Below are 18,475 nucleotides of genomic sequence, written 5' to 3'. Positions count from 1 at the left end.
CCTGCTCTGTTACTCCCTCGTGGGTTCCTCTGCACCCCTTAGCAGCAGGACCCATGTCAGTGATAACGCTGCAGAAGAGCCAGCAAGCGGTACCAGCCCTTGGTGAGCTGACAGATCTGCCTATGCTGGGAGTGTAGCAAAGGGAAGCAAACGGTGCGGACCGTGGTAAGGAAATGTATAGGCTGTTTAGTGGGGCAAGCTGAGGTGCTCTTCCCACAGGCAATGAAGATTTTGCATACGATGGTCTGCCGGGCCAAGTCCTCTCGATAAGCGGTTTGGTGGGAGGGGACTGACTCTCCAGTGCTCCCAGCGCTGGCAGGGCGGGGGTGCAAGCTGAAATGGGACGCTGTCTGTTGTTTGTAGATGACTGCAGCAGTGGAGGCCTCATGAGCCCCATCTCTCCGCGCTCCCTCTCTTCCAACCCATCCTCACGGGACTCGTCCCCAAGCCGGGATTCCCCCCTCAGCATCACCAGCCTGCGTCCGCCCATCATCATCCACAGCTCGGGGAAGAAATACGGCTTCACCCTCCGCGCCATCCGCGTGTACATGGGGGACAGCGACGTGTACACGGTGCATCACATGGTGTGGGTAAGCGACAGGCGGATTCCGCAGGGAACGGGAGCCGCCGTGTACTGACGTTGCGGTGTGTCCTGCCTCCCTAGCAGCAGGGGTGTACCACGACTGCCCTTCTCTCGAGAGGCGAGGGAGGTAGAGCCAACGGGCCGGGAAGCCTACATGCCGTGTGTGTAATCCTGAGGATCTGCCTAAATAAGGGTTTCCTGGTTTTTCCATTTCCAGAGCGTGGAGGATGGGAGCCCTGCCCAGGAAGCGGGGCTGAGAGCTGGGGATCTCATCACACATGTGAATGGAGAGTCTGTGCTGGGCTTAGTTCACATGGATGTGGTGGAGCTGCTGCTGAAGGTAAGCCGCCTGCCCTGGATGTAAACGGGACACCGTGTGCTTTGCTCTCTGTGTGCGGCTGGCTCCTCTCACTCCTCCTGCGCTCACTGCTGAAGGCTCCGAGCAGCAAACGTCGTTTCATTATCTGAACGAGAGCGGGAGGGGGGGGGATTCCCAATTCAGCAGGAGTCCGGGGGTGACTCTCTGGGGATGCTTGGCTCTGCCCTACGGCAGCGTGGCTCTGCCTCCCGCACCATGTCTGCGCCCCTGGAGCAGAGGTTCTCAAAGGTGGTCTGTGCACAGCTGGCAGCTCTCTGGAGCCTGGCAGCTCTTCCTGGCTTCCCTTGCCAAAGCAATGGTTGGAATTGCCTTAAGAGTTCGCTGAGATCCCAGACGGGAGGTGGGTGGGGCTGCGTGATTGCGAATGGAGGGGGGAGACTCATGACCGCTGGGCTAGCAGCCCCACTCTGGTCTTGTGGGGTTCCCCTCAGGTGTTGGGCTTCATGACTTTGCCTATCGCAGGCTGTAATTCCACGTTTCTCTCTCCCTGTGTATGACCATGCTTAGCCAGCAGGGCTAGCCGAGTTCAGACACCTGGGCGCCTCCCTTCCAGAGTGTGCGACCAGGGGGGTTCAGTGACCAACCCACCTGCGGCTGATCTTAACAGTGGGAACAAAGCTTCTTCAGAAAGGAGGGTTTTAATTCAGCTGTCTCCATGCATGTCTGTGGCTCGCCAGCCTGACCCTACTAGCTTCTTCAGACCCCCCGGCAGGTGTCTGAAGTCTGGTTCCCCCCAGGAACTACCCTTCTCGTGACAGCAAGTCCCTTTTGAACTGCTCTCGTCCTTTTGTGCTTCTGTGTTCCCACACCGTGACCCTTTTGGACAAAGCCAGTCCCGTCGGCTCAGCTGCACTCGGGCCCTCAACAGCCCCCAGGTGGTGTCTGAGCGGTGGCGTATCTTGAGCCATTTTTTCACTTCTGGCTTCTGTTTCCTTACCGCCCCTTATCCGACTAGAGCAGTATGCGGTAGTGCCCTGGCAACCAGGCCAGCAAGCAGTGTTGGTAGATTCGTGCAGAGTAGCAGCACGGCCAACCCAGAAACATTTGGAAGAAATTGCCCTAGAGTCCACGTGGCAGAAACACAGCTCTGCCGGCGATGGCTGGCAGCCCAAACGTCTGTGTCTTTGAAAGGCAATTCTGAGAGGGCAGCTGGGGTCTTTGTGCTTCCCCAGACCAAGCCCTGAGGAGAGAAAGGTCCGTTCCCTTACAGTCCTGTCCCATCACTGATGCTGAGATGAGCGTACAAATGCACAGTGGCCCCCAGATGCTGTATTAATGAGGTTTGCCCCTTCCCCAAGATGATTAATTGCAGAGGGACGTCCGGGCAGTGGGGCAGTTAATAGGCTGTGCAGGAGACTGAGCCTCATTGCGAGCGGATGCATGGTCTCGCAGACGGGAGCCAAGGCCACTCAAGCTCTGGCTCCGATAGTGACGCCTGCCGCAGGAGGTCAGAGAAGGGGATTCCGATGGACCCTTCTGGCCTTAGGATCCAGTGTAAACGTGCTTATGCCTGGTGCGTCACAACTCGCTTGGTGCATTTCACAGAGCGGCAACAAGGTAGCGCTGCGAACCACCGCCCTGGAGAACACGTCCATCAAAATTGGTCCGGCTCGGAAGAACAGTTCCAAGACCAGGATGGCCAGGAGGAGTAAGAAAAGTAGAAAAAAGGACAGTCAGGACCGGTGAGTAGCAATAGACGGGGGACTTCCTTTAGCGGGCTTCTCTGAGGAGCTCTGACGAGCAGTCGGCATGCAAGCCCTGAAATACGTTGGGGGCCATGAGTTTATTCACCTAAGCTGTGTCTAGACTGGCAAGTTTTTTTGCTTTTGCGGAAAAACTTGCCAGCTGTCTACACTGGCCGCTTGAATTTCCACAAGAACGCTGACTTCCTACTGTCTGAAATCAGTGCTTCTTGCGGAAAAACTATGCTGCTCCCATTCGGGCAAAAGTCCTTTTGCGCAAAGCTTTTGCGCAAAAGGGCCAGTGTAGACAGCTCAGATTTGCGCAAAAAAGCCCCGACCACGAAAATGGCGATCAGGGCATTTTTGCGGAAAAGCGCGTCTAGATTGGCACGGACGATTTTCTGCAAAAAGTGCTTTTGGGAAAAGCGTCCGTGCCAATCTAGACGCTCTGTTCCGCAAATGCTTTTGACGGAAAACTTTTCCGTTAAAAGCATTTGCAGAAAATCATGCCAGTCTAGACGTAGCCCTAGAATGGGAAAGGAATATATCTAAACACTGCCTCCATCAGGCAGCTCCTCTAGTTAGTGAATGTGACTTCTCGCCTGCCGAAGACCGGCACCTGCATCCCCTTGCTTCACACAAACACGGGTGAGAATTGACTCCTTGATGCTACAGACCCTGGAAATCCCATGTTCTAATGTTGGTCGACGTCTCAGTGAAACAGGCTGTGACTGTCCAGGGCAAAGAATACAGGTTTTTCCCTTTAAAATGCTCCGGGTGCTAATGGCTGCCGCAGCTGTTCATATTAAGGCTCCGGTTTGAGCTTGTTGGCCGGGCTGGCTCTTTGCAGCTTGCTACGGAATATTTTTATGAGGCGTCTTGTGTCTGACGTGGCAATGCAGTAAATTCCTTTCCCCTTTGTTCCGAGTGTGCAGAGTCCTGAGGTGTTCAGAGTTCTTGGATGAACCCAGCCTCTAGTTGTAGCACTCCCTAGACAACTGAACTTGGGAGAGGGCTTGTGTTGCGATGCCCAGAGGGAATAAAAAGAGGTTTTGTGCAGGTCCCCTCCATGTAAATCCTGCCTGGCTTTGTTCTTCCCAAAGGAGAAAGTGCCTTTTCAAAAAGATCTCCAAGCAAACAACTGTCCTGCACACCAGCCGGAGCTTCTCTTCTGGCCTCCATCACTCCCTGTCGTCAAGCGAGAGCCTTCCAGGATCTCCCACGCACAGTCTGTCGCCGGGACCTACAACACCCTGCCGCAGCCCTGCTCCAGACCTCCCACTAGGTAGGAGGTGGTTCTGAACACTCGCCCATCTATGGCTTCTATTACGTGGCCTGTAAATCATGAATACCAAAGCCCCCGGCATGCTGGCTTGCCCTGTGCTCTGCCTGTTCCAGGGGTGTGTGCAGGTGGCTGCATAGCATGTGCCCTCAGGTTACTCCTGCTTGGGCTTGAGACACGGCTGGGTCGTCGGCCTTTGCTCTGGGGTTTGTGGATGCTCAGCTCCTACTCCTTGTATGCTGACTTGTACCGATGGGCGTCTGTCACTCGTGCGTTTATGGCAACGGTACTTTGTCTGCTCCAGCTCCTAACTTGCCTCTTGAAAGGTATCCAGACAGGTGGAGGCTCATGGCGACTCTTGGGCATAAACTTCCTGAGTTGAATGAACATTTCCCTGGAAATTCATGGGAAGAGGCCAGGAAAGAGAAGCACAAATTGTATAGCGTGGGGTGGAATAATAGGAGGGGAGCACGTGGGCAGCTGCAGTTGCAGCTGGGTTCGTGTGCAGTGATTGGAAGTGAGGTGTGTGTGTGTGGGGGGGGGGTGTCCCTCCCTCCCCCCGCAACTTGCAGTGCTCCTCAGAGTATGGTGGCCAGGTTCCATTAAGTGGCTTGATTTGGCCGACACCTCATTCAAACCCACCATATATGAGGTGGGTGCTGGAAATGCTGATCTGGCCTGAGCCTTGTGATGTGTCGGGAATGGGAGGATTGTGTTTTCTCAGGTGTGTTGATCTCTCTCTCTCTCTGTCTCTCTCTCTCTCTGTCTCTTTCTCTTTCTCTCTCTCTCTGGCAGATTCGGTCTCCCCACAGAGCACCTCCCCGTCCTCGAGCACCCCCACCTCCCCTGCAGGACACATCCGGCCGAGCTCTCTCCATGGGCTAGTGCCAAAGCTGAGTGGTCAGCGTTACAAGGTGGGGCGCCGCAAGTCCACCAGCAGCATACCCCCATCTCCCCTTGCATGTACGCCTTCCTCAGTCCCACAGCCGCCTTCTCCCCAGAGGTCCCCATCGCCACTACCAAGCTACACCAAAAGCGTTCATTCCTTTCAGGGCAAGACTCTGTCCCCCCCGACCATTGTCAGGCAAGTGTCTCGGCCCAGGAGTGCCGAAGGCCCCAGGTCTCCTCTGCTAAAACGAGTGCAGTCGGCAGAGAAAATTGCTACCTACTTAGCAGAAAAGAAAACCATCAGCAACCGGAAGCTCACTCTGGACATGCCTCCAGGAGATGGGATGGGGGAGGCTCTGGGAGAGCGGGAGACTCTTATCCAGGCAGGGGAGCTCTGTGCTGGGGCTTACCCGGGGACCCCCCGAATGAGAGACTGGACGGGGGACAGGCACGACCGTGACCAGGAGGTCGTTGTCATGAGGAGGCTGAACCTGTCGGAGCGCAGGGACTCCTTTAAAAAGCAAGAAGCTGTCCAAGAAGTGAGTTTTGATGAGCCAGAGCTGGTGCCTGTGAGTGAAGATGGCACAAAAGTAGAGGCCAAGCCAGACAGGGAACATGCGCTGTGGAGACGCGCCCCTCATGCAGCTTCCTGGGTGGAGACCAAACCAAGGTCAGCGTCTTGTAGCTCTACTCCAGAGCCCCCAAACCCAGAACAGATGCCGACGGTGGTGCCCCAGATAGCAGTTCAAGGGTCAGAGAGCGATGAGCAGGAGACGCACGCTGCCGAGTGGGAATGCCAAGGGTCCTATCCTATCCAGGTGATGGCCAGGGTTTATACTGAACAAACGGATGGAACTACAGCAGTGGAATACAAGAGCGTCTCCTGCCAGTGGAAAGAGAACAGAGAGCAGAAAGAGCTTCTCGCTGGGCAAGAACCCTCACCAGCTTCTGGATCCCCGCATAGGACATGTAGTAAGGACCTGGCGGGCCCACCTCCGAAGCTGGAGTTGTGGGGGAGCTTGGGAATGGAAGAGCACGAGTGCACCGAAGCTGAGGTGCCCAGAGCGCACCAACAAAAGACGCGCAGTCAAGCTCCTACAAAAGTCAAGGATGAGTGAGTCGCACGTTGAGCAAAAGGCACTGGCTAAAGGTGAACAGGCAACCAAGTGACAGGGCTTCAACGCTGCCCGCATTCCCGAAGCGATCAGCTTCCAGAAAAAGCACATCTGTGCTGGAGACCGGCACCCCCCCCAGCTGCTGAGATACGCTCTTCAAATTACACACCTGCGTTTTGTGAGAGTCAATGCCTCGGAAACGTTTTTAACGCCAGACCTGTCAGTGGGGTGGGGAATAATTCGACACATTTACTTACAAAAGGTTTTTGTATTAACTGGGAAGATGTTCATATTTTTGTAGAGCTAAGGACGCTGTTTTGTTCTGATGGTGTTTCCTCAGCAGGACCTAAAGCATTGTAAATAGAAAGGACAAGACATGAATCCTTACCACTAATTTATTACTTTTATAAGCTAAGAGGAGGCATCTAAGGTGATCTAAACTGACTTGTGCTAGGGGAAGCATTACTGCTGTTTTGTGAGTGTTTATAATCCCACCTCTGAAATGCATTGTATGTGTTCTGTCATTTCTAAGAAGCACTAGTTTTTCCCCCTTTTGTTAATGTCAGTTTCAGGTGGCAGGGCACGAAGAAAACCAACCAGAGGCAAGCTTTAAAATACTATTTTTGGTAGGGATATGCACAGCGGGGCATGTCCCAGTGCTTTGATCTTCATACAGGTGTCTTATTCTTCACAGAAGAGCTGGTCTTCATTGGAGGAAAAAGCAGTAACTTTGTAATGATGGGATTCCTGTTCCGGAACAGACCAGTGGTTCATCTAATCTAGTACCCTACTTGCTGATGCCAGATGTCCCCAAGTTAGGCATAAATTTCCCTCTCCCCAGTGTGTGTGTGGGAGGGGGGGAATAATTTTTGCTTTGGTGTTTTATGACTATACCCGTGTGATTGATGCCCAGCGGGAATGTAGGAATCCAGTATTGCAAATCCCAGACAAACCTTGTTGAGCAGTTTCCATACCCTGGCCATGTGCTGTCACTGGCAATGAACCTATGGCCCCCAGAACGTTGTGTATACGTCTGACAACAGCACCCCTTTAGAGCATGTGCTGAACCGTTACTCTTCTGCCTCTTTTTCCTTGACACGTTGACTTGGCCAATTCTAGGAAACAGTTGTACTGTTTGAAGGCAGCGAGGCCTCTGTGCACATCTGCCAAGACAGGATTGATGGTGTGTGAGAGAGATGAGAACTTTTGCTGTGTGTGGCCAGTTCCCATCTATGGTACAGGTTGAACCTGTCTAGTCTGGCTCTCTCTGATCCAGTAACATCTGTGGTTCGGCCTGATTTTAGTTAGCGGAATGTCCACTTACCATGAGTATGGCCAAGTTTCCCACATCCCAGAAAGTTTGTTTACAGTCACCAGTCCCGGCTATCTGTTCTGTGCTGTTTTTTAGCTCTTAATTTACACCTAAATGTCTTCTAGGAGTCCAGTACACAGTAGACGTGTTGGTCATGCTGCTAGACAACACTGACCATTCATGGTTTTTGCAAATTCTCTGGTTTGCACCAGTCAGGTCCCAAGGGTGCCAGACTAGAGACATTCAACCGTAGTTGATGCTGCATGTAAGTCATGTTTTTTGGGATAGAAAATAAATGTTTTAGTAGCCTACAGAAGTTCCCTTCAGTTCTTTCCACATTGTGGTTGAACATTCTCAGAACCTTCCGGTGTTGCTGTTAGCTCAGCCAAAGAGGTTTCTGCTCCCTCTTTCTAGTTGCTAATTGTGTTTCTTTCCCACAGAGCAGGAGAGACTTACCATGTGGGAGTGAGCGTCACCAGGCTGGTTCATCAGGAGTGATTTAATCATGTGGATCTTAGTTGCAAGAAATGGTGCTTGGTGGGATCTCTTGGCGATTGGTCCAAATTGTTCTTTGGCAGCCGAAGAAGTTGAGAGTTTTTCACTTGAGGTGGGGCTGGCGAGGGGAGATCAACCAAGGGATTAGACTCATGGGTTAGAGACAGTGATATCTTGGACGAGAATATGCCTTTGTGCGTCTGTTTATACGCCTCTCCGGGATTCCATTTCTTGGAATCCGAAGATATCATCTCAGACGCAGTAAAACAGCTAAAGAACCCCAGAGCTAGGATTAGCTCAGGGGTTCTCAAACTTTGAGATACCGCGACCCCCTAAAATGCTAAATTAATTTGAGACACCCCCCCTCACTGCTCCAAAAAAGGGGGGGGGAGCCAAAGTTGTTAAGCAAAAGTTGCTCCACTTTCTCCAGTTTCGGACTGCACACTTACCGCCAATGCACCCACCCCCTCCCCCTGAGCCATGCCCCCCAGTCTCCCCATCCCAATGCACTCACCCCTGCCTCAGAGCCTGGCCCCCCTAGAACTCCTCCATCCCAGTGCATTCCCCCCTGCCTCAGACCCAGGCCCCCCTAGCGGCCATCCGAGTGTACTCCCCCCTACCCCTGAGGCAGGCATCCTCAGCCTCAAGAGCCCTGCTCCAATCTCATTTCTTCTCTCCCCCCCGGCGCCCGGCAACTGCCCCCACCCCCCCTTTGCGAGACTCTGCAGCACTCCTCACTCCCCCGCCCCCACCAGACGTGGCAGGGGTCCGGGTGAAAACCGGACACCTGGCAACTGAGATGCTGGGAAGAGACAAATTTTTGCATTAAAAAAAAACGGATCCAGCTGTGACCCCCCTGTAAGTTGCTCGCGACCCCTCTGGGGGTTGCAACCCACAGTTTGAGAAACACTGGATTAGCTTGTGAGCAATATCTATCTTCCTCTTGTTGCATTATGATGTCCTGTGGTCCCTGCCTTCATGCATCTTCTAGTCAAAATCAGAGGGCTCGACATGATGGACAAGGAACGTCTGGACTGGCGAAAGTCCCTCAGTGCTTTCTACCTTTCCTTGGCTCAGCAGCATGTGAGGACTGCCAGTGTCCCGCGCAGGGCCCTGTTGTAAAGGTGAGCCAACCAATCCCGCTCATTGGCTTTCTGTGCTGAATAAGCAGCCACACGCAGGTTACTTCTTGGCACCAAAGGGCCATCTTTGTTGAACTGTTCCTGTTTTCCAGCTGCTTTTGGCTAGCCTGGGCCAGTTCATGTTGTGCTTCCGTGTTAAAGGGGAATTGCAAAGATTTGAAAAGGGCACCTCCTTAAGCTCTGTCTTGTGAGTAGAGCCAGGAATGAAGGGAACATTAAGCTTGAAGAAATTTCTTTAGAAGAACTTGCAGATTTTGTCCATTTTCCATTTAAAAAAAAAAGGACTTTGAACATCTCTTCCCCCCCCACCCCCAATCGAAGAACCTCACCAACAAAGCTGATCATAATGATTTAATGTGTTCTCCACCCCAGGTATGTCCTTTTCCTCTCTGTCATATAACTGTTCTCAGTGGCAGCTCCCAGGAGCAGGGTCGGGCAGTACCACCTGCCGGTCTAGCTTTTCCAGACTGAAGCTCTCCTAACATTTGGAAAGGGCATACTCACTCTCGAATAAACAAAACACAAATAGAATTTGTTCAGAGGCTGGGACAGGAACTCAACTCTCAAACAGAAAATAATGGCCGGGGCTATGCATGTTGTGCTGCGTTTTTAGTGTAGGGTTCTGTGACATCTGGGCAGATGAAGTGAGCTTTCAGGGACTCGCTGGCGCTCCTCTAGCACTTGTGCATTCCTGCCACGTTAACAGCTCAAGGTTTTACTTTTTTTTACTTCCCATTTTAAACTTTATAGGAAAAGAGAAAAAATTCTCGTGGTCTGACTTGGAAAGACTATTTGAGTTCGAACAAAAGACAGGACTATGTAGCACTTTAAAGACTAACAAGATGGTTTATTAGGTGATGAGCTTTCGTGGGCCAGACCCACTTCCTCAGATCAAATAGTGGAAGAAAATTGTCACAACCATATAGACCAAAGGATACAATTAAAAATGGTATATATGGTTGTGACAATTTTCTTCCACTATTTGATCTGAGGAAGTGGGTCTGGCCCACGAAAGCTCATCACCTAATAAGCCATCTTGTTAGTCTTTAAAGTGCTACATAGTCCTGTTTTTGTTTCAGCTACACCAGACTAACACGGCTACGTTTCTATCACTATTTGAGTTCGGGCACTTTATACTTTATACTTTGAGACATTTAGGCAAAACCTACATAGTGTAGAGGTTTGTAAGAGTTTGTAGGATCATCCCATCTTGGATCTCGTGCATGAAAACTACAGTTAGTGGGATTACTAACCCCTGAAGTCTTTTTTCAGGCTGTGTGAGAGCAATAGGATTGCCAATGAAGATGTAATAAGTTACGGATTTGATGGATCTGTCAGACCTCAAAGCTCATTCAGGAACCTGTGTGTCTGAACCTAATACAAATTAGCTGAAGGATTACTAATTACTTGTGGCTGTTTAGGGGGTGGGGTGGGAGGGAAGGAACTTGTTTTCAGACTGCTTGTTTTAGATGAGATTATTTTTTTTCTAATAATATAGAGGGTTTTGTTTGTGTTTAATTTTTTTTCTTGTAGAGAGAGATTGAAATAGCTCTAAGTTGAAATAAATTAATCTGCTTGATCATCTTTTCAGAGATGTCCCATATGAGACAGAGTTGGTTAGGAAAAGCACAACTGGAATTTATCCGTTTTCTTCTTTCCCTGGGCCATATTTCAGTATCTTGATTCAAAGGGTAACAGAGTAAAATTTTATTTTCAGAGATTTGCAGTTTCTCTTCTGTGTTCTGCATTAAGCTAGTTTCTAAAACCTTCCCCAAGATGTGCTTTCAGAGCATACAGACATTCCATAGAGACTTCCAAGTGAACATTTAATTAGAGCCCTACATTTTTATTAAAAATGTAATAAACTTCACTGTGTTGTCTGATCTGTCTCTAGTTGTAATTTCTGAACTCCTTTTGCCTCTTGTGCTGGTAGATTTTATATAAAGTAAAAGTCCCTCGGGCATTTTCCAGCATTTCTAAGGTTTTATATGATGTAAATGTTTACATTTGATAATGCATGTATGTTTTTTTTTAACTTCAGTGTTTGCAGAAACTGACACAGTGCAAGTATTGGGCTTCTATGTCAAAACACTTATTTATATCCCTTACTGTATAGTTTGTATTGCGATGATATCCAAGCAGGTGAGCTAAGTTGTCAGAGTGGTATTTTTTATTATTTGTATAATGCTAAAGTTTATGCCATTTTCTAGCACCAATCCCACTATAAAGTGATTTCTTTTCCCATTCCAGATTTGAGAGTAATTGGTGATGCTAGCTTTCTATTTTGATAGCTTATTTAAGTGCTTAGTTTATTTTAATTTGTGTGGCTGTTTTAAATCGACTGCTTCTTCTGTGCTAATTCTTGTAGTAACTTACCCAGAAAATAAGCAAACAATCATATTGGTGGCTGAGAGCATGTATTAATTCCACATCATCCGTCTGTGGAGGTACAAAAGCACTTTCTGATCTTGGGGTTTAGTGAATGAAATGGTTCTTTGCTAGATGACAACACAGAATGAAGTTGCTTTTGCTTCTGAAATGATCTTGCCAGCTATTGCTCTGTTGTAATTCTGTTTCTGCTGAATTTCTAGCTGTTTCCTTTTTATTTATTTTATTTTGTAGCTCTCTTATTTAGAATCGGTCTTCTGCTTGCTTCTTCAGACTTCTCTAGCAACCACTCAGGAAGTTAGCATTGTTGTTTTGAAAAAATAAAAGTGGGCATCTCCTTTACACCGACCAGGTGTAAAAGGGCCTCAGCAGGACCGTGGCTGAAGAACTACTGTGTAAGAATAAAACTCTTGTTTCAGAAGTTGTATAAAAAGGATTTTTATGGAAAATGTCTTAAAACTAAACAGGGCCTTGTCTTCCTGTATTGTACTGAACCACTGGTCTTGGTATGAATATATTCAGAAAAAGCTTCCTGTTGTAATAAAATTATTCCTTGAGATGGAATTAAAGTGCATAGCCTTCTGTTCAAGGGGGGACTACTTAGTTCAGAACTGCTAATACTGGAGCTTTTAAAGAACGTTTTGGAAATAAAATTCTTATTACTCCTGCATGTTCACTACTTGATCTTCCTAATGTGTAATATAATGCAGATGGCATGCAATGAAACACATGCTTCAGTTCCTTTCAGATTTTGCCCAGAAAATGACAGACAGTCCCATCAGGCAACCAAAACCTGCCTTTTTTACTAGGATTTTTAAAACAAAGCAACTGATACATTGATGATTTTCCTTCAAGTGATTGCTAGTGTCCATTTCATATCAGGTGTATATGCTCGCCATGTATGCCAATGCCAGAAGTTTTCCCCTAACTATAATCTATAGGTGAGCAACTTCAGCATTCTCTGGAGTGGTACCTTCGTGGTGCAGTACAAGGCGTCGTTCACTCTGCCCATCCTTAGTTCCTTCTTGCCGCCAGTGACAGTGCTGGAAAGATGTTCCAAAGACGATGGAGCCAGGCTATTCTCAGTTGTGGCAAATGACAGAATGAGGAGATTGCCTAAGGGTGTGGCATGCCCTGATCCCCGGGTTTAAAACCATTCAGTTGCTGTAAGTGTCTGATAAGAACAGCCAGATGGGGTCAGACCAAAGGTCCATCTAGCCCGGTATCCTGTCTGCCGACACTGGCCAATATCAGATGCCCTAGAGGGAGGGTACAGAACAGGAAATCATGTGATCCCTCTCTTGTCACCCATTTTGAGACAAACAGGCTAGGGACACCATTCCTACCCATCCTGGCTAATAGCCATTGATGGGGCCTAACCTCCATGAATTTATCTAGCTCTTTTTTTAACCCTGTTAAAATCCTAGTCTTCACATCCTCTGGCAAGGAGTTCCACAGGTTGACTGTGCTGAGTGAAGAAAAACTTCCTTTTGTTTGTTTTTAAACCTTCTGCCTATTCATTTCATTTGGTGACCCTTAGTTCTTATATTGTGGGAATAAGTAAATAACTTTTACTCACTTTTCCACACCAGTCATGATTTCATTAGACTTCTATCATCTTCCCCCTTTAGTCTTCTTTTTTCTAAGATGAAAAATCCAAATCTTTTAAATCTCTCTTCATATGGGACCCGTTCCAAACCCCTAATAATTTTTGTTGCCCTTTTCTGAACCTTTTCCAATGCCAAAATATCTTTTTTGAGATGAGGCAACCACATCTGTACACAGTATTCAAGATGTGTGTAGACCATGGTTTTATAAAGCGGCAATAAGATATTTTCTGTCTTATTCTCTATCCCTTTTTAATGATTCCTAACATTTTGCTTTTTTGACTGCTGCTGCACACTGAATGGATGTTTTCAGAAAACTCTTCACAATGACTGCCCGATCTCGCTCGACTAGTTATAGCTAAATTAGTCCCCATCATCAGGGATCCTTATAACAGCTGTTTTGAGGTGACTTAGGTGAAGGGCACATAAGCGACCAAGTGTCACATTTATAAGCTCAAACCACAGACAAAAGGGACATCTGTTTCTGGGCATGCCTAATGGAGTTAGCACTAGCTCTAACACGGGAGCAGAGATCCAACTCTGCCCTGAGCACTGCAATACTGGTGCGCAGAATCCTTCTGGTGCCACCTTCTTAGCTGATGCCGCTCTCCCTCCCCAGCTCCATCCAAGAAAATCTCCCATAAGGGAAATGAAAGGGTTGGAAGAGAGGCAAGACCCACACTGGGCATCTGAACCCCTCCGTCAGGAAGTACAGCAGCACCTCAAGTCGAGTGGCTTAGCCCACCTCAAACCATGCCTTCTACACCATCAGCCAGAAGTCCCATTGACACCAGGGGCCTGCAGGCAGGAGCAGCCCAAGGCCGGCTGCGGCAGCTGGCGCCCCAGGCGGAACGCGCGATTGGCGCCCGCTCCTGCAGGGTCGTCAATGGATTGACATCATCGGGCGCCCCGGACGGCGGCACCCTAGGCGGCGGCTGAGTCCACCTATAGTCACAGGTTGCCCCTGCCTGCAGGCTGCCGGTACCGGCTTGGGCAAGTCCCCAGTCTAAAAGTAAATCCATTTTGGAGCCCCCTTTTAGCTGTCTCAGCAGCACCACTCCCTGTCCCAGAGAACATCCTGCCAGCATGGAGCCGTCATGCCTTAGAGAGAGGCCCATAAACGCCCTCTCCAGACCCAGGGCACATCATCAGGATTCTGAGTGCTGATGGATAGAGGCAACAAGGTGGGGGAAGTGCACATAGTCGATAGGATTAACCAATCAGGTTAATCACGTAGCAGACTGCATGTTGATATCCCTACGCTAAACATGGTAGGGTTGCCAGGTGTCCGGTATTCACCCGGACAGTCTGGTATTTTTGGCTCCTGTCCGGTTAAAAAAAAATTCAGAGAATACTGGACACTTAAAATGTCTGGTATTTTCTGAATTTTTCCCAGGCCAGGAAGCAAAAACGCTAGGTAGCTAGCAACCCTGCAACCACTCAGTGCCCTGCTTCTCCCCCCCAACCTTCTCCGGGCTCCCCCAGTCCTCTGACCCCAGCCTCCATGCTTACCTGGTTCCCCAAGGCTGCCGGCACAAAATGGCTGCAGGCCAAAAGAACTAAGGGAAGCAATGCTTTCCCCTGTGTCTTAGTGCTCAAGCCCTGTTCCTATCCCTGCACTCACTCTTAAAGGGGACATGCTGTTTTAATGCTGCTTTTTTTTTTTTTTTTTTGCTTAAGTCCTTGGAGTCCCTTTTTATTTTTTTCTTCTATCTTTTTTGTCCCCTTTTTTCCCTTCCAACAGAATGTTTTCCCTTTTTTGGGCGGGGGGAGGGGGAGGGGAGTGGTATTTATGTTTCAACCATCTGGCAACCTTAAAACGTCGTCCAAAAACCAATTCTTTATTTACCCTGGACAAGAATAAAATTCTGTCTCTACATTTTGAAATGTATTTCTAGTGAGCCTTGTCAGCCTGTTCTGAAATCCAGTGTGCTTAGCTTGTCAGGTCTGTGCCATCTCCTCTGTTCTCATTTAAACATAGCACTAGGCCCCGTTCTCTTAAACTATGCTTTGCTGACTCTAGCAGCTCTGCTTTCCTGCAACCGCCATAAGAGAAGAAAAATATGCAAGACTAGAAAGGCAAATCTTCCTCTTCCATCTGTGCACAACTACCTGTCAGACACCTACCAGCTGAGATGTCTGCACAACATCATGCTTCTAGCTGCCTGTGTCTCGTTAGCGTGGGTTTCAATACAACAGCAAAAGGATAAAAGGCTACTTCCACTGTCATCGTGAAGCTTCTGTAGGGGAAAAGATGTTACTTCATCCTTTTGGAGTTAATTTTGTCTTGTCTTTTCTTCAAACTGCCTTCTGGGCTAGGAGCTGAGCATGGCAGGACTTGCCTTAGTGCTGGAATTCGGCCAAGAGCTGAGCTTCCGGAGATAAAGGAGAAGGCTGGACTAAACAAAAGCCCCTGGCAAAGATGTAGGAGAAGAGCCTTCCATCTCTCTGGGAAAACTGAGACGGCTTTTCCTGCCTGTGGGTTTACTGAGCTGAAACGAGATAGGCTCAGCTTGTGTGGGGGAACTGAGTAGAACAGGCCTAAAGTTGAGCCAGCGTGAAAGGTGTACCAAGCCCGGCCCCAGCGCAGTGTGAGAGCCTCCCTGTAATGGGGAAAAGTTTGCATTCGCCCAGCTGTGCGTGTCTGTGCAGTGCTGCTGTGGCTGGTGATTTTTTTAAACCAATGGGAGGCTTTGGTTGGGGCTGCTGGAGCCAGTCTCCAGACACACTGGGATGTTCCAGACCCCTCCCCGTTTTGAGACCTCTGATGGGCTGTCCTCCCGGCAGACAGCACTCTCCTTCCCCCCAGCAATCTCAAGCCATTCTCACAGACGGGGGAGGCAAGAGCCTACCAGCTCAGGAGACCCTTCTTCTCCCCCTTGTGTGAGCCAAAGGGCGAGGATGGCTCTGTTTCTCTGCCCTTCCTAGGAAGGAGCAGGGGGCACCCCACTGCAGTCCTGTGGGACGAGATGGGGAGGTGAAGAGCCCCAGGAGGTGTGGGGATGGAGCTGAATTACTGGTTGAGCAGGAGAGGGGACGGGCACCTGCAGCGGGGCCCAAACTCTCTTCCCTAGTGCAGGGCAGTGCAGCTCCTGCTAGTCCAAATGTCCTGACAGCAGGGATCCCAGGGGGGCTAGTTCAGTGCTGGCAATGCTGTGTGCCCCACACGTGTCCTGCTTCCGCTGAGAGGGGCAAAAAGGCTGTTGGGGGCGAGCTGCCCCACCACTGGGGCCTCCCCGGCTGGGTGGGTGCAATGCAGCCACCGTCCCACGTACACCCTCGATGCTGATGTCACAGAGAGGCATGGGGGGTGCGAGGGGTACAGTGGGTGCAGGGTGCCAACCATCCAGAAGTGTCCCAAAGTCTTCAGGAATAAAAGATCATCTTGAGATGAAACCACAGGGACCATATCCCACCAAAAATGGCAACCTGGGGGGCTTCTGAGGGGTGTGGATGGAGGGGCGCTCTGAGGGAGACAATGGATGCTGGGGGGCTCTGAGGGACATAGCCAGGGAGCGGGTGGGTGCTGGGGGGCTCTGAGGGTGCAGATGGGATGGCTATGGGGCTGATGGATGCAGATGGGGGGGCTCTGAGGGGACTGGTGGGGGGACTCTGAGTGAGATAGTGGGTGCTGGGGGGGCTCTGAGGGTGCAAATGGGGTGGCTCTGAGGGGTGCAGGTGGAGGGGGTGCTGAGAGAATGGTGGGTGCTGGGGGGGCTCTGAGGTGGCTGGTGTGTGCTAGGGGCCTCGGAAGGGTGCAGGTGGGTGCTGGGGTGGCTCTGAGGGGTGCAGGTGGAGGGGATGCTGAGAGAATGGTGGGTGCTGGGGGGGCTCTGAGGGGTGCAGGTGGAGGGGATGCTGAGAGAATGGTGGGTGCTGGGGGGGCTCTGAGGGTGCAAATGGAGGGGCTCTGAGGTGGCTGGTGGGTGCTAGGGGCCTCTGAGGGGTGCAGGTGGGGGGACTTTGAGGAGGGTGGTGGGTGCCAGGGGGCGCTGAGGGGGATAGTGGGTGCTGGGGGGGCTCTAAGGGGTGCAGGTGGGGGGACTTTGAGGGGGTGGTGGGTGCCAGGGGGCGCTGAGGGGGATAGTGGGTGCTGGGGGGGCTCTAAGGGGTGCAGGTGGGGGGGGCTCTGGGGGACTCGCTGCCCGGGGATAACTTAGGGGACCAGCCCCCTGCTGCTCTAGAATTAATACAATCATTGATGTGACGTAATGGCGGGTTAGGTGCCCGGACTCGGGTGTTTCCGTCTCTGCTCGGGAGCGGGGGGGGGGCACTCGGGTGTTTCCGTCCCTGCTCGGGCATCGCCGATGTCTCCCGCTGGCTCCGGGAAGGGGGCGAGGTTCTGTCCTCTTTTGCGCTCGGCTGTCCTCGGAGCTGCCGAGAGCTCTCGGAAAGCTTCGGGGATCTCCGCCTTCGCTCGTGTATTTTCGGGAGAGGGCTCGGGTCTTTCCGCTAGACGTCGGCTCTTTCCGGCCTGTCTGAGGCTGCCGCTGGGCGGGACAGGGGGAGGCGCCGAAGCCGAGCTAGTTGCTGCCTGGCGGAGGCAGGAGGGACGTGGGGCTGCGGCGCGCGGATGGGGCTGGAGGAGAGGTGGGTCCCGGGCTCGGTTCGTGGCTTTGTCGGAGCTTCCTTGGGTGCGGGGCATATGTCCCAGCCGGGGGAAGGTGAGCTGGGGGGGCTGTATGCATTGCACCCCCCGACCTTGGAGCGGTGAGCTGGGGGGGCTGTATGCATTGCACCCCCCGACCCTGGGGCGGCGAGCTGGGGGGGCTGTATGCATTGCACCCCCCGACCCTGGGGCGGTGAGCTGGGGGGGCTGTATGCATTGCACCCCCCGACCCTGGGGCGGTGAGCTGGGGGGGCTGTATGCATTGCACCCCCCGACCCTGGGGCGGTGAGCTGGGGGGGGCTGTATGCATTGCACCCCCCGACCCTGGGGCGGTGAGCTGGGGGGGCTGTATGCATTGCACCCGCCGACCCTGGGGCGGTGAGCTGGGGGGGGCTGTATGCATTGCACCCCCCGACCCTGGGGCGGTGAGCTGGGGGGGCTGTATGCATTGCACCCCCCGACCCTGGGGCGGTGAGCTGGGGGGGCTGTATGCATTGCACCCCCCGACCCTGGGGCGGTGAGCTGGGGGGGCTGTATGCATTGCACCCCCGACCCTGGGGCGGCGAGCTGGGAGGGCTGTATGCATTGCACCCCCCGACCTTGGGGTGGCGAGCTGGGGGGGCTGTATGCATTGCACCCCCCGACCCTGGGGCGGCGAGCTGGGGGGGCTGTATGCATTGCACCCCCCGACCCTGGGGCGGCGAGCTGGGGGGGCTGTATGCATTGCACCCCCCGACCCTGGGGCGGCGAGCTGGGGGGGCTGTATGCATTGCACCCCCCGACCCTGGGGCTGCAAGCTGGGGGGGCTGTATGCATTGCACCCCCCGACCCTGGGGCGGTGAGCTGGGGGGGCTGTATGCATTGCACCCCCCGGCCCTGGGGCGGTGAGCTGGGGGGGCTTAATGCATTGCACCCCCCGACCCTGGGGTGGTGAGCTGGGGGGGGCTGTATGCATTGCACCCCCCGACCCTGGGGCGGTGAATTGGGGGGGGG

The 18,475-nt window shown here is 51.8% G+C and overlaps 2 protein-coding genes across 7 annotated transcripts in view; both read left to right on the top strand.

Annotated features, from left to right (window-relative positions):
- MAST3 (microtubule associated serine/threonine kinase 3) overlaps positions 1 to 9,751 on the top strand; it is an 87,060-nt gene extending 77,309 nt beyond the window's left edge. For all 4 annotated transcript variants that reach the window (XM_075902929.1, XM_075902930.1, XM_075902927.1 and 1 more), the window contains 5 exons: positions 364 to 590; positions 801 to 923; positions 2,508 to 2,644; positions 3,748 to 3,929; positions 4,722 to 9,751. In XM_075902929.1, the coding sequence (XP_075759044.1) occupies positions 364 to 590; positions 801 to 923; positions 2,508 to 2,644; positions 3,748 to 3,929; positions 4,722 to 5,932 (1,880 nt within the window). In that variant the 3' untranslated portion in view covers positions 5,933 to 9,751. The remainder of the gene's footprint in view (positions 1 to 363; positions 591 to 800; positions 924 to 2,507; positions 2,645 to 3,747; positions 3,930 to 4,721) is intronic.
- A 7,556-nt stretch (positions 9,752 to 17,307) lies between these two features.
- PIK3R2 (phosphoinositide-3-kinase regulatory subunit 2) overlaps positions 17,308 to 18,475 on the top strand; it is a 35,502-nt gene continuing 34,334 nt past the window's right edge. For 2 of the 3 annotated variants that reach the window (XM_075902926.1, XM_075902924.1), the window contains exon 1: positions 17,308 to 17,463. The gene's annotated coding sequence lies outside the window, so the exon portion shown is untranslated. Of the gene's footprint in view, positions 17,538 to 18,475 lie in introns of all 3 variants that reach the window. The other variant, XM_075902925.1, reaches the window with a different exon arrangement.

The sequence above is a fragment of the Pelodiscus sinensis genome, chromosome 19 (genome assembly GCF_049634645.1).
Source record: "Pelodiscus sinensis isolate JC-2024 chromosome 19, ASM4963464v1, whole genome shotgun sequence".
NCBI lineage: Eukaryota > Metazoa > Chordata > Testudines > Trionychidae > Pelodiscus > Pelodiscus sinensis.
This window is presented reverse-complemented; position numbering and strand designations above follow the sequence as displayed.